The sequence below is a fragment of the Microtus oregoni genome, unplaced genomic scaffold (genome assembly GCF_018167655.1).
Source record: "Microtus oregoni isolate MIOR12 unplaced genomic scaffold, Mior012 000012F_ref0000307, whole genome shotgun sequence".
Lineage (NCBI taxonomy): Eukaryota > Metazoa > Chordata > Mammalia > Rodentia > Cricetidae > Microtus > Microtus oregoni.
This window is the reverse complement of record NW_024543071.1, coordinates 7,940,236-7,954,548: the sequence shown is the minus strand read 5'-3', so window position 1 is coordinate 7,954,548 and position 14,313 is coordinate 7,940,236. Positions and strand designations below refer to the sequence as shown.

General features: G+C 41.5%; 1 protein-coding gene across 3 annotated transcripts; it reads right to left on the bottom strand.

Moving 5' to 3' along the window:
- Positions 1–468: 468 nt before the first annotated feature.
- Smndc1 (survival motor neuron domain containing 1) lies at positions 469–12,238 on the bottom strand. 3 transcript variants are annotated; one of them, XM_041661730.1, is made up of 6 exons: positions 12,100–12,238; positions 10,809–10,928; positions 5,756–5,898; positions 5,022–5,183; positions 2,363–2,516; positions 469–1,699 (listed from the first exon to the last, which is right to left on the bottom strand). In XM_041661730.1, exons 2-6 carry the CDS (start codon positions 10,926–10,928, stop codon positions 1,562–1,564), a joined length of 717 nt encoding a protein of 238 aa, XP_041517664.1. In that variant the 5' UTR covers positions 12,100–12,238; the 3' UTR covers positions 469–1,561. The 3 variants fall into 3 exon arrangements, with proteins under 3 accessions (XP_041517664.1, XP_041517666.1, XP_041517665.1); XM_041661732.1 differs by lacking the exon at positions 12,100–12,238 and adding an exon at positions 11,402–11,533; XM_041661731.1 differs by lacking the exon at positions 12,100–12,238 and adding an exon at positions 11,188–11,294.
- Between the last annotated feature and the right edge of the window lie 2,075 nt (positions 12,239–14,313).

Sequence of the window (14,313 nt, the reverse complement as noted above, 5' to 3'; positions counted from 1 at the left end):
CCATTTACTGTGTTTTCAAAGGATTTCCCTGCAACTGTTACTACATCATTTAAAACTTTCTTTTAGGAGTTCTCTGCTACCCCCCCAAGCCCTGGTAGTGGGGAACTGAAGGTCTTAAACATGCTAGGCAAATACTACCACTGTCCTTAGCCCAAGAAGCCCCCTTTCTGTCTTAACCATGTCTTCTGTCATGTTATTTATGAAGAAAATCATAAAAAGTATTCTACCTCACCACTGTCAGAAAAATTTTAGTTTACTAAGTCAAAATTCATGAAATTTAATTTAAAAAGTTTCATACACATTAATCCTTTAGGGTTCAATTTTTTATACCCAATGAAGGAATTCTTAGGGATTTATGAAACACTTCTCAGACGCAGCGTTCTCTTTTGTAGTAGTTCTGTGTACAAGACTAAGGCTCACTACACCAAGGCTGGCAGCCATGGATTCCACCCCTTTGTTAACACACTGGAGATTTAAAAACACTTTATTTATTAAAGTTAAACATACAAAACTGAAATTAACACACACCCTAAAAATTGTCTTCTTCCAGTAACAGGAAGACCCTTTTTCTATCTGTGTTTTTGGCTTAAACTCAACTTAGGATAACTGTGGTACTCACTTATACCAACAAATGCTGGCAACTTGATCTAGTTAATAAAAATTACAAACTCAGCTACATGAACATAATATACAGGGAAATTATGGTCAGATTAATGCACAAGAAATACAGGAAAATTCAATCATGAAACATTCAGTACTCTTGTTCATTAATTTAGCCTTAGGTTTTTTTTTTTACAAAAATAGTATCTACATTGTATACAGGGCTATACATCAGCTTTTTGTTTTCCCATATAAACATTACACATTCCCCAAAAATGGAAGCACTACCACAAGTGAAAAATCAACAAAGAAAAAAACAATACAAAACACCAAATAAACACGAGAGAAGGGGAGCACATCCTACACATGGTTTGTTTTTTAATATAAAATTCAAACTCAATGACCAAAAAATACAAGGTGAGTCAATTGTGGAAGTGACCTAACAGGCCCAGGAAAGAATTCAAGGAAAAACCTCAAACTAAATCCTGTCATTTATAAATTATCCCATGCTTGGGTTTGTCTGGACAATGGCCAGGTTATCATCAAACTGAAGATATCTTTAGCAGGCTGGCATTTTGCCATGATGTTCCAATGAACTGCTGGGATACATCAAGTGCAAAGCACCTGAAAACTCTAAATTAGGACTTACAAAATGTCTACTCAACATTAGTTAAGTAGGGGCCTGAAGTACACTGAGTCATCTAAGTGCTGATTTAAGCAGCATCATCTACCTAGAAAAGTTGCCTTGTTCAACAAACTCTGAGGGAACTGTGGTAAGTAGTAATGAAAAGTTAAATGAGAGCAGTTATCAAATGTCTTCAAGTTTCATTCTACCAAAGCCAAACAATGACAACAATGTATCTTCCTTACTCATCTAGCAAATAATTTACCTTTAGAAAAATATAAGAATAAAAAGGTAAATGTAAAGCCCTGCAGAGATGAAATCCAACAGTTTTTCTCATTATTGAGGCATCAAATGCCTGACATTGTATTTGGATGTGTCTTGATACTGTGTCATCGGCTTGTCAGCAATCCCGCAAGTTCCTACTCCAACTTTGCCCGTCACACTTTCCGGCGAGGCAAAAATACTCCTCTTCACCTGGGGACAAAGGAAACCAGTTCTGACCAGTGTGCGAGACCAAACCTCAACCTTCAATGCTAAAATACATTCACGTTCCAATATTTACAAAATGAATGGCTTTTGTAGAAAATATCACTACATACTAATATAAAGCTTATCTGTCTCAAGATTGTAGGTTTTCATTCTCAAAGTCCTAAATATGAACTGTTTATTTTGGTATGAATTTGATGGTGAGATCCACTGTGGTGCCCTCTGTCCCACTGCTCTTCAGAAGCCACATCCTGAGGCAGCATGGACAAGAATGAAAAGCCAAGCTATGGGTGAACATTAGGTCATCCTTATTTTGAGTAGCTGAATTCTACAGGTATTTTTTTTTTTAACTACCAAAGCATACCCAGAGAACTTAAAAGCTTTCTTAAACAAATGCTCAAAGTGAAAGTTTGTTTTTAAAAAAAGCAGAGCTCTGCATATTTTCTCCAAAGGCACCAAACAGTCTTAAAAATTTCTGATATAAACTCGTTTATCAGAGAAAGTGGCTAATGATTACCTAAAAGAATTGTTAAGTCAAGAACTGATTAAAACTGTGCCCTTTGGAAAACCTATACCTCCTTTCTTCATTTAGATGTTATTGTAATGACAGCTATATTTTCAGATCTACAACGTGATGAAAGATATACCAACCTGGCCTTTTTTGTTTTTAGAATAAGCCCTGTTGTTGAACTGCTGCCATTTCACCTTCTGGTCCTCTCTTTCCTGCTCAAGTTCTTTTATTCTCTGTGCTTTTTTCAAAGCTTTTTTCTTTTTATATTCACGTTGCTGGGCAATCATTTCTTTTCTGTATGGAAAACCCAGACATAAATGTCAATAATTAAAACTTAAAATATCACTTCTTTGTAACAGTGCAAAAGTAAAACTTACATACTAATTTATTAACAAAAGTACAACTTTTCATTAAAAAAACAATGCCAAAATCTGGGTATGGTAGCATGCCTGTAATGATAGGTGGTCACAGGAGGATCAGAAGTCCAAAGTCCTCCTTGGCAAGCTGGAGATCAGTCTGGGATACACCAGAGCTGTCTGTCATACAAAAATAAAAACAGGGCTAAAGAGAGATGGCTCAGCATGTAAAGGCATCTGCCACCAAGCCAAGCCTCATGAGTTAAGGTGAGTTTGAGCCTGAGAACCACAAGGCAGAAGGAAAATCAACTCCTTCAAGTTGTCCCTGACCTCCACTCATGTTGCAGTGCACACATGAATCCACACAATAAATAAATAGAAATCAAACATCACCACTCACTGAGTACTACTAGACATTTTTTTTTTATAAAAGGCAGACACAACACTTGCCAGAAGTGACAAAGAACAAAACACCACTTAGGTCTATTACAATATAAATCAAATCTTTCTTTTGGTTTGTCAAGACAGGGTTTCTCTCTATAACAGCCCTGGCTGTTCTGGAACTAACTTTGTAGACCAGGCTATCCTCGAACTCACAGAGATCCACCTGCCTCTGCCTCCTGAGTCCTGGGATTAAAGGTGTGAGCCACCACTCAGCTGTAAAACAAATCTTCCAACCAAGAGTTTTTATGTTTTATACCGTTTTTGCCAGCTGTGCTTTAGGAATATGAATATTTGATGCACGTTCATGCCTATAATCCCTACTACTTGGGAGTTGGAGGCAGCTGGATCAGGAATTTAAGTTGTGCCTCTGCTCAGCATAGAGTTCCAGGCCAGATTAGGCCACATGAAATCCATCTAAAAGAAACAAAAATCAACCTTAATGGCTGGCTAACTCTACCAATTTCTAAAAATACAGTTGGTAAAATATATGCGACACTTGGGAAAGTGTATGAAGTAATTTCATCAACACTGGAGGAAGACAGCAGGAGATCGGAAGAGTGGCACAGCCAGCACTCTCTGTGATGACTGTGGTGACATAGTGAGCAAAACCCTGGGTGTCCACAACTAGGATTCTAAGTAGAACCAGGGCCGAAGCTACCAATGTACTCTGCTTGCCTACATGAACTGACAAAAGGAAAAGAAAGGTTTTTAAGAGATCCTGATTCCCCTGTAGCAAATAACCATCAACATGAGGCTAAGTGGCTTTCCTTATAAAGAAGGCAAGAATAAAACAAATTAGGTTAAACAAGATTTTACAATCTGATTTCCTTATTCAAGGTGTTTAAATGTTATTTTAACAAATGGTATTTTTCAAAATTCAAGAACATTTATTTACGTAGCAACTTAAATTTTGGAAATTCTTGCAAATTCATAGACATATTTATTGGCTACACATGGAAGGAAGAAGGAAGGAAGGAAGGAAGGAAGGAAGGAAGGAGACAAGACAAGGCAGTGATGGCAGTAAGGTTGCATTCAGGCACAAATAAGCACAGGGACTCAGAAGTGGCTGTCAAGTGCTGACCTTGACTGCTGTTATCTAATAACTTCTACTTTCTGGCCCCAGGTTTTTAACCACAAGGTTTTGTTACTTCTGTACCTGCCACATTTTTTCTGTGAGTAAGACGTGCCTCCCAGGCATTTCAGAGATTTAATTGAATAGGCTAAGGCTGTTACACGCTATTTCACACGAGGCATATGTTAGTTTGTTCACCATCAACTATAGCGATGGGTCAGGCGAAACAACATAATATCCAATGTCATTGTTGACTTTGCTAACCCTTGTTTCAGTTATTCGTTTAGATGCTATTTTCGTAAGGAAACTGTCCTGGTAACCATGGTATCTTTTTTTGGGGGGGTCCCCTTAAAACTACTGCTATGTCCCTTCACAATTTCTATACTTCACTGTTTATGCGCCCCCCAACAACTTTTGCGGTACTAGGTACAATTATACTTGTTAGGCAAAGGCTCCACACCTAGGCTACATCCCCATCCCTAAGACACTCCCTTATGTGTTTTTTCTGAATATAGCTTCAGCAGGTACAAGGCTCAAGGCAGTCTCCACTGTGGTTTAGCCCTAGGACCGACTTACAGAAATACAGTATTCTTAGTGTAGTGCCCTCTTTATTGAATACATCAGTATAGCCTCCACTTTACCTAGGCACACATACTGATCCGATGTTGCCTATCTGTAAAACAATGTTAAACAGTGTTATAACCTCACTCCAATGTAGCCTGAATGAGTTATCTTTGCAGATTACTTCAAGCACCTAAATGGGAAATCCTAAAATGCTACATTAAAGTCAGTTACTCTGGCCAAATGTAATCTAAGCACTTACTTAAGTACCCAAGTACTCAAAAGACTGAGGTAAGACCAAGGAGCACAAGCTAGCCTGTGACATACAGTGAGTCAGCCCGTCTTGGGGAAACAGAAGTCGCTTACTTTGACATAGGTTTGTTGCCACTGTCCTCTTTTGCCTTCCTTCCTTCTTCTACGGGTTTGAGGTTCAACAACGGAGTCACTTCAGCATTGCCATAACCAGCAAAGGTGATTGCAGCGGTGCCATTTTCTTCATCTATCTCCTCGATCTCCGCTTCGTAACACCTGCAAAGATATCATGGCTGTAAGCAGGTGAGTAAAGATCTAGTACTCAGCCTACAAGACTTATACTGTAGTGACTCAATTATCATGTCTCTAAAATAAACTGCAATCGAATGACCCTCTTAGCAAAATGATGAGAGGTTTAAAGCGAAGCACCTGACATCAAAAGCCCTAATTAAAAATTTTGCCAGAAAAATCCCTTACACATCTACTCGCTATACTTACTCTCATTCAGAAAAGCTAGTTCTTAAAAGATTAATTTCAATGTATGCACTTGAGCACAATAAAATTACCAGCATTCACTTTTTAACTTGAGGAGAAACAAGTCAGAATATTTTAGAAAACAGCCATTCATTTTTCTTTCCTTCAGAATCCAAACCACTCTTCTCCCCAAATTTTAAACTAAATCTAAAATTAAGCTGTTAATAGCAACCACCCAAGAATTACACTAGTGTTATAAATCAAATTACCGACACAGATGATTAAAATAGGGTAGTCCAAGCTGAATAAAAGCATCTTACCATTGTATCTTACTAATTCATGTTATAGTTAGAGGGTTGTTTTTCTACACTTACTGTCCATCTTCACTCCAGATTGCCATACATTTGTCCCCTACTTTCCATGAATGAGTAGGCTGAGTAGAAGCAAAACTGTCTGAACTTGCAAGAGTTTCCGAAGGCTGAGTTGACAGAAGGTCTTTGGTCAATTCTATAACTTCCTAAAGAAAGCAAAAGCCGTAACACTTGTAATTTAATACTGTCAACTACTTTCTTGTTTTATAGCATCACTTCTCATATCACAAAGCAGTTATGTACGCTACACATACAGCTCACTGCTTTTGAGAATACTGTTTTCACATCCATAGAGTCTGAGGAACAGCACTATACCCTAATAAATAGTGAAACTGTGGTTTAAGCCTACATAGGCATCTTCAACTTTAAAAACTATAAGAAATAAAACTAGACAAGTTTTAGCCACTTCTGACTTCTAAATGCCTTTTGATTCTCTACAGTGAGAATCAAAGACTGAATCTGATTCAAGGTTACTTTTACAACCAGCATGTGTCTTCCATGCAACTACAGTTTTATAGGGCATTACTTGGCAGAAATATCAACCGTGTAACCAACATCTCTTTTATGAAATTCCCAAAACAATGGAAATAGTCTCATTAAACACACAATGTTTCTACTTATATCAATTTCTATTAAAATACTGTAAAACATAAATAAAAGAAACCAGTAGTTTTTCACCTCATTTAAGTACTAATTACCAAGTTAGAGCTAAAACAGCCTACACCTACTTAGCAAACAGTAGCACAGCTTCACTTTAAGAAAAAGCACGTAACTAACCTACAAAGGCCTCTCTGGGTGGCGGGTACTTTCTAATCCAGGCTTCTGTGTATTAGTTTGACTCAAGTGTGATAGGGGTGGCTAAAATCTTGCCAAAAATATGAACAGGTATTTAACTAATTATCTGCTACGTTCTTACTCTAATACAGACATACATTTTACCTGATTTTCAAAGAATTTGCCTACTGGTTTCCCACAGTGTTACACTTAAAACATCATTTTCTATGTTTGAAGACAAATATTGCAAAAGCAAACTCTTAGTTTCTTCAGGCATCCAATGAGGTGTCGTTAATAATTGTTCTGGTTCAACAGCCAAGAAAAGTTAAATTATTACCTCTCCTAAAGATTCTAAATCTTCCTGGCTACTTCTAAAATACCAATACTTGAACCAAAAAAATAGATATAGATAGATAGATAGATAGATAGATAGATAGATAGATAGATAGACAGACAGGCGAAAAAAGAATATTAAGTACCCGGAGAAAGGTCAGTTTGTGAATTTAAAAAAGCTACTAAGACTTGGATTTGAGCTGAAACCCAATAGAACCCACCCCTAAGGAGGTGACGCCTAGCTTTATATTCATTAGTCCTGCAGCACTTAAGACTGAACCTAGGGTCCTGTGTAAATCATGTAAGTGCCTTCAAATATTTAATTAAACAATTCTATGTAAAAAAAAAAGCAAGAGAGTTTCCAGTAATATATACAAAAAGAAGAGTAAATTACCCAATTTTGTTCTCAGTTAACCATCTTTAGAGCCTGGAATACAAACCAACAGCCCTGACTCAAGAGCCCACAAAGTCTTTATCATTAAATACTCGCATCTCCTGGGGGCTGGAGAGATGGCTTAGAGGTTAAGAGCACTGGCTGCTCTTCCAGAGGTCCTGAGTTCAATTCCCAGCAACCACATGGTGGCTCACAACCACCTGTATTGAGATTTGGTGCCCTCTTCTGGCCTGCAGCATACATGCAGACAGAATACTGTATACATATAAATAAAAAAATCTTTTAAAAAAAAAAAAAAAAAAAAAAGAAAATACTCGCATCTCCTTCCAGGGATCATGTAATTAAAGCACAAACATGCATTCTACCTCTGGTAAGAAGTCTCAGGTTTGACAGAACATTTATTTCCCCAACACTTTCACAGAAAAGAATCCTGAAAAACTATGCATAATTTTCAAAACCCTGTGCCACAATGGCCTTTCTTATAAACAAGAAAATCCAGGGCATTTACTTCTAAAGTCCTGGAACTCTTGTCATCTTACACGTCCCTCCCAGTAATTCATAATGAACCTCAATCTGTCTTCACATGTGTATGGACCAAAGTGTTAAAGAAGCTGGTTTATATATGAGGGGTCCTTGAAGGTACATACCATTAATTACTTTTCCTCCCCCAAGTCTGAGCTCTGGAACTGCTCCTTCATTGACAGATGGGCAGCAGTTATAGTAACCGGCAATTCCAGGAGCATCAGGTGCTGTGATCTACATATCAGCAGGTCAAAGGGGTGCACTCAAGCACTGCTTCCTGAAGGAAGGCGTTTCGGGGATGCTGAGAGCCACTGTAATATATGAGACAAGTGACTTGACCCCTGCCTCCTTTACAACAGTTTACTCAGCAACACAGCCTAATAAATTGACTAGTTTTGTGATTACTACAGACTACCTGGGGAATGAAAGAGCTAGCTAATCTGATTTTACTATACCCATTTCTCTTCTAAATAAAAAAAGAATTTTTTATTCTATATGAAAGACAGAAACATGGAAACCTTACTGAAAAAATAAACATAGGAATTAGAAGCCACTATGATAGCCCCACCCCAAAAGAAAACAAAGAAGCCACAGGCTTTAAAAAAAAAAAGAAAAAGAAAATCAACCCAACCAAACAAGATTTAAATAACAAGAAGGATGTCCCTAAAAGCAGCAAGTAGGTAGAGGGAGACCTCTACCAAACAGAAGCTAGTTCCTAGCTTCAATGCAAACAACCAGGCTGGAAGCACATATTCAAATATTTTTCATAGTTTTACCTAATCTTAAGTGATAACTTCTATCTTCCAATAGTTTTCAGTTCAAACCACACCTAGTAACCAAAATCAAACTTCTCATAATGAAATAAGAGGGGAAAAAAACAAAACTTATGAAGACTAGCCAAATAAAGAATTCTATCCTGTCAATATTTATGGTATTATTAGTACTTAAGCTTCTAAATCTGCCAACATCCAATATTTAATAAACTGTAGTTATTTAAAACAAAAAAAAATTATCTCCTCAGTTTCCCTGGCCATATTTCAATTACTTAGCAGCTACGTGTGGTTAGTAGCTGTAAGTGCCATTGAACAGCAAAGAACACAGTCACCATACCAGACAGTGCTGTTCTAACTGGCTATAGAAAAGAGGATACTTCCGCAGATATATGACTTGAAAGTCATTATTGCTTTGCCTTTTTTCTCTTTTAAATTGAGACAGTCTCACTATGTCACCACAGCTGGCATGGAACCCGCTAGGTAGACAAAGTTGGCTCAAACACACAGAAATCTGCTTGATTTGTTTTTTGTATTTTATTGACTCTTTCTCCCTGCAGTGCTGGGAACTGAACCATAGGGTATTTTTTATTGTAAGCAGTTACAGCCTCAGCCTCCAGATCATTACTATTATTATTAACTGAGCCCTAGATAAGCCTTTCCGGTAAATACTATTATCTACCCTAATGGTTTCTCCCTACATACTTTCCACTATAGATTTTTATATCAAAATAGCTGACCCCATACTCTAATTTACCCTGGAAACATTAAAAAAGACCTGGTGGTAATGCTGCTAGAAACTCAACTCCCACCTCTCCGTCTACCAGTTCTTCATAGAGCACCCAGTGCCCAGCTGCACACACGTGTTCTTCCAAGAGACAGGACTGTTTTGACGTCAGCCTCTGCTGACGGGGCAGGTTAGTGTGCCTGGCAGGTTAGTGTGCCTCTGTCCCTTCAGCGTCAACTCATACTCAGTACAGGTGAGCAAATCAAAGGGGCAGGCAGGAAGCACTTGGGTTATGTTTACAGAGGCCCTGGGAGTGTGAGCAAGTGTCTTCTAAACACCTCTTCTTACTGAAGGGCACATGCACCCCACTGGCCTGGCTTCTATAACCAAAGGAGAGTCTTTTTTTTTTTTTTTTGGTTTTTTTTTTTGGTTTTTCGAGACAGGGTTTCTCTGTGGCTTTGGAGCCTGTCCTGGAACTAGCTCTGTAGACCAGGCTGGTCTCGAACTCACAGAGATCCGCCTGCCTCTGCCTCCCGAGTGCTGGGATTAAAGGCGTGCGCCACCATCGCCCGGCAGGAGAGTCTTATTAAAGTAAAATTATCCAACATAGTTCGTTTTAAAAAAACAACATTTACACTATTTTAAGTCTAGAATCAGAGTTTGAAAATGTCCAAGTCATTTTAAATTACAAATGAGATCTTTCAGAATCCCAAATCTATTAAGCCCTCTTAAGTTGTACTTGGAAATTTTGTGGAGTTTTTTTGTTTTGAGGTAGGGTCTCACTGTGTAGCCCTGGATGGCCTGGAACTCAGAGCTCTGCCTTCTTCTGCTCCCTGACTACACTTCCTAAAGGTGTATACAGCTAGCAAAACCCAATGGTATCAATGGCCATCAAGAAGATAAAGGAAGGACTGATCAGACGGGACATAGAAGAAGCAGTTTGTCCCAAAGCCCTTCGGGACATGTCCTTCCAAGTTTCATACTTCCTATCTTCGCCTTTTCACTCCAGTCCAACTTAGACAAGGCTCAATAACTACAAAGTCAAGTCTTCAGTTCAAACACTTAACACCCACCCACCCAGACAGACAGCTATCTCTGTACACATTTTGTGTAAACACATCATGATGTGTTTTTATAAAACGTATACTCCATGAGTGTTGAAAAATAAGGCCACATTTCATTTTCAAATAATCCTGTGTCATCAAAAAGGACCTTAATCTGGCGATAATTTCCCCCTCTAATAGTATTACCTTTTCAACTACATTTCCTCACCAACGTGTTAAAAAAAATTAAACCGCTGCAAGGCTTATCATGAAATCCTAAAAGCACACACAAGATTTACAAACCCATGAGTGTTTCATTCATTTTGATGTACACCAAATGGAGGAAGCAAATTTAGAAGCCTCGGTGTCTGTATACAGGTGTACATATACTACACAAATAGGGAGCATCTTCATAGGTGCTCTGAGTGCCTTCTTGAAAAGGACAAATACTCTTCTCAAACAGCATCAGCTACAACAGTCCACCTGTACTTACTTGCAAGTCCTTCTTCAATTTCAACAGATCTTCATTTTCTCCGTTTCCAGACAGAGCAGCTTCTACTTGCTGGAGTTGGGCTTTGTAGCTAGCCAACTGTTTTGCTAGATCCTCGGACATCTGAGAAAAATGAAAAGCAAAGACCATACAAAAACTTAGTCAAATATCGAGCTACAAAAATGTTCCCCTAGCCGGGCAATGGTGGTGCACGCCTTTAATCCCAGCACTCGGGAGGCAGAGGCAGGCGGATCTCTGGAGTTCGAGACCAGCCTGGTCTATAGAGCTAGTTTCAGGACAGGCTCCAAAGCCACAGAAAAACCCTTTCTCGAAAAACCAAAAAAAAAAAAAAAAAAAAAAAAAAGAAGTGCCTCTAACTTGCCTAAGTTAATCACTTTTGTTTCCAACTCGAAGTTTTATTCATTTTTACTTTCTTCAGATTTAGCTAATCCACAAACTTCAAAGCAATAAATCACAAAGACGTCAGATAAATTTTATACAAAAAGACCTCCCAGACAGTATGCTACAAGAAAAAAAAGTGATTTCTTTGAACTAGGAAGGCAGTGTGGGGCTCAACAATGAAGACTTCGACGTACTTCTTAAAAGCTGAAGAAGTCAAAAATCAGAAAAATTAGCACGGACTTCCAAAGTCAGATGGAACTACACAAATCCCTTTCTTTTCCATTCAACTGTAAGTGTGCGTAGTTCCCCAAAACACACACTGTTCACATATAGGTAATCTTAGAAATCCGCCTTTCGACAAACTCAGCTCAGCGTCCTACAAAGTGAGTCACAGCTAAACCCTCCCTTTGAGTGCACGCAAACATACGGGTCCTCTGGGGACCATGTCCGGAACACTCCTGTCCACCGGAAGCCTGGAATCCGGAGAGACGCTTCCAGTCCGAAAGGTTCAAATAAGGCAGGCACCTCTCCTCCCGGTCACCCAGCACTCCAAAGCCCGCCATAATCCTGTCCATCATGTCAGACCAGGAAACTCAAAGCCTCAGCTCCCATGGAAACGACAGAGCCCAGCATCCTCACAGTGGACCTCTTCGGAAGGGCGCGAGCGTCTCCCCCACCCGACGGGTTCCCCAGGACGGCCACATTCGCCGCCTCGGCCCGCAGAAGCCTCCCCGCCGGCCAGGGTCGCCCACTCGGGGCGCCCAAGCAGACGGCTCCACGGACCGCCCGCGCCGGGACCCCGCTGCGAGGCCGGCGCCCGGGCTCCCGGGCTCCGTCTCAACTCCAGGCCGAGGCCCCGGCGAGGCCTGACCCTCCCTCAGAGGCTCGTTACCTTGGGCGGGGTTGGGGACGGGACGGCGGGCAGGGGCCGGGGAAGCGAGCCCAGCGGCGGCAGGGGCAGCTGCAGCAAGGAAAATAGCCACGACGACGAGAAGATTCGGTCGGAAAAGGAAAAACTCCGCCGGCGCCGAGGGGGGAGGGGAGAAAAGCCGGGCTCAGGCAAGAGGAATAGACAAGGCGAGGGAGATCTCGCGAGGCCAACAAACTCTCGCGAACGTGCGCTCGGGTCGCGTGACTCCCGGCGTCCTCTAAGCGGCCGGCGTCTGCGGCCTCGGAAGGCGGAGTGGGTCGGCCCTAATGGGCAGGAAGTGACGTGTTTGGGCTGCGCCAGGCGCAGAGTGCCGGCTCGTCTTACGTCAGTTCCGCCTTGTGGTGGGAGCGGCGAGTAGCTCGCTAGTGTGGGGGCGTAGACTCGCGAGCCTTTCCGGCCAGCGGCGAAGGGGGTAGGGGTTTAGTTCCGAGAGCGGGTCGGGCTTGAAGGCGCGACTTCACTCCCAGCCCGGGGAGGCAAGAGGCAGGCGGATGTGAATCTGAGGTCAGTCTGGTCCGCCTAGCGAGTGTCAGGCCAAGCAGGGTTGCCTGAAGACCCTGTAAGTCAAGAGAAGGGAAGCTTTGTTTTGTTGTTGTACAGAAGATAAATATAGCAGTAAAGGGCGTTGGAGCGATGGCATGGGAAAAGTGACCCTTTGAGGTGCTTCGACAATATCCATAGACGCTAAAAGCCACGTGGAGAAAGAGGGTGTTTACAGGGTCAAGGTATCGCACACAAGTATGAAGCATCAAATCTCAGGGACGATTAATAATTACAGTGATGAAATTTGGCATCCACCTATTTACCCAGTGGTCAACTGCAGCACCACTGATTGTGAGACAACCTGGCTTTATGACCCTCTTGACTGATTGAACATGAGTGGCTGTCACCCGTGAAGGAATATGATCAAGTCTTTTAGTTTAAAGGAAATAGAAGCATAAAGTAACATGTTGAATGGCCGTGAGGAAAGAACCACACATCTAGAATGTGGACGTTCTCTTGACTCAAATTATTCAAGAGTCATGTGGGGTTCTTTGTTGTTTTGTTTTTTGAGAGAGTTTCTCAGTGTAGCCCTGGCTGTTCTGGAACTCGTTCACTAGACCAGTCTGGCCTGCCTCCGCCTCCTGAGTGCTGGGATTAGAGGCGAGCGCCACCACCGCCTGGCGAGGGTAATGTGGTTTTAATGAAAAATGTTTTCCATCGTCTTGGGCATTTAAACTCTTGATCCGCAGTACTGTCTGGGGCGGTTTAGAGGTACTTCCTGGCTGGAGAAGTGTGGCGCCGACGGCAGGCTTCGAGAGTTGAAAGACTTGCATGCCACTTTAGCTTTAGCGCTCTACTCTGTATGCAGTTTATGATACCAGCTCTCAACGAACTGCTGCAGCTGCCATGCTGGCCTGTCGCGTCTGCCCTGCCATTTTAGACTCACTCCAGAACCATAAGCCAAAATAAAATCTCTTAAGTTGCCTTGCTCATGCTGTTTTATCACAGCAGCAGAAAAGGAAGTCATGCTATTATTAAAAGGAAAGGACTGTTTTAGATTGGGAGATAAAAAGACGAGCATGGTGGTGGCGCATGTGCCTAGTCTCAGTATACCAGAGGCAGACGTAGAATCAACAGAAGTTTGAAGACGGCTGGGACCGGTCGGTGTGTTCCAGCTCTGCCAGGGCTACATAGTAAGCCTATCTGCAGAGCCAGCCAGCCAAGAAGTAATAATGTGGTGTGTAGATGTTTACTGGACGGGCCAGGCTAGTGATGTGAAAAAACGCAGTGCATTGACTGACAAGATCAAGGTCCTGGCACCACCAGCCCCTACACACAGAAAACTGTGTGAGAATTTGAACATAGACAATATTAGATGATGCTTATGATAGGAATTTTTCCTAACGCGAGCTCTCTGCCGATGCAAAAATCACAACAAGCCAAATTAAAAAATATTCAGGTTTAATGGGATTTCTGCGCTCTCGGGTGGCCCCCATGGGGGAACCGGGAGACTGCTAATGCAACCACCAGGGGGAAGGAAAAGAGATCACAAGGAAACTTTCCAGGGAAGCAGTTTGAATAGACTGAGGGAGTGGTCAAGATTTTGGCGGGCTTGTCTTGACCCTCCTCAGGGGAGAAGGGTCAAGACTTGGTGGGCACAGGGACTGGGCCTCTAAAGATGGAGGCCAGAGA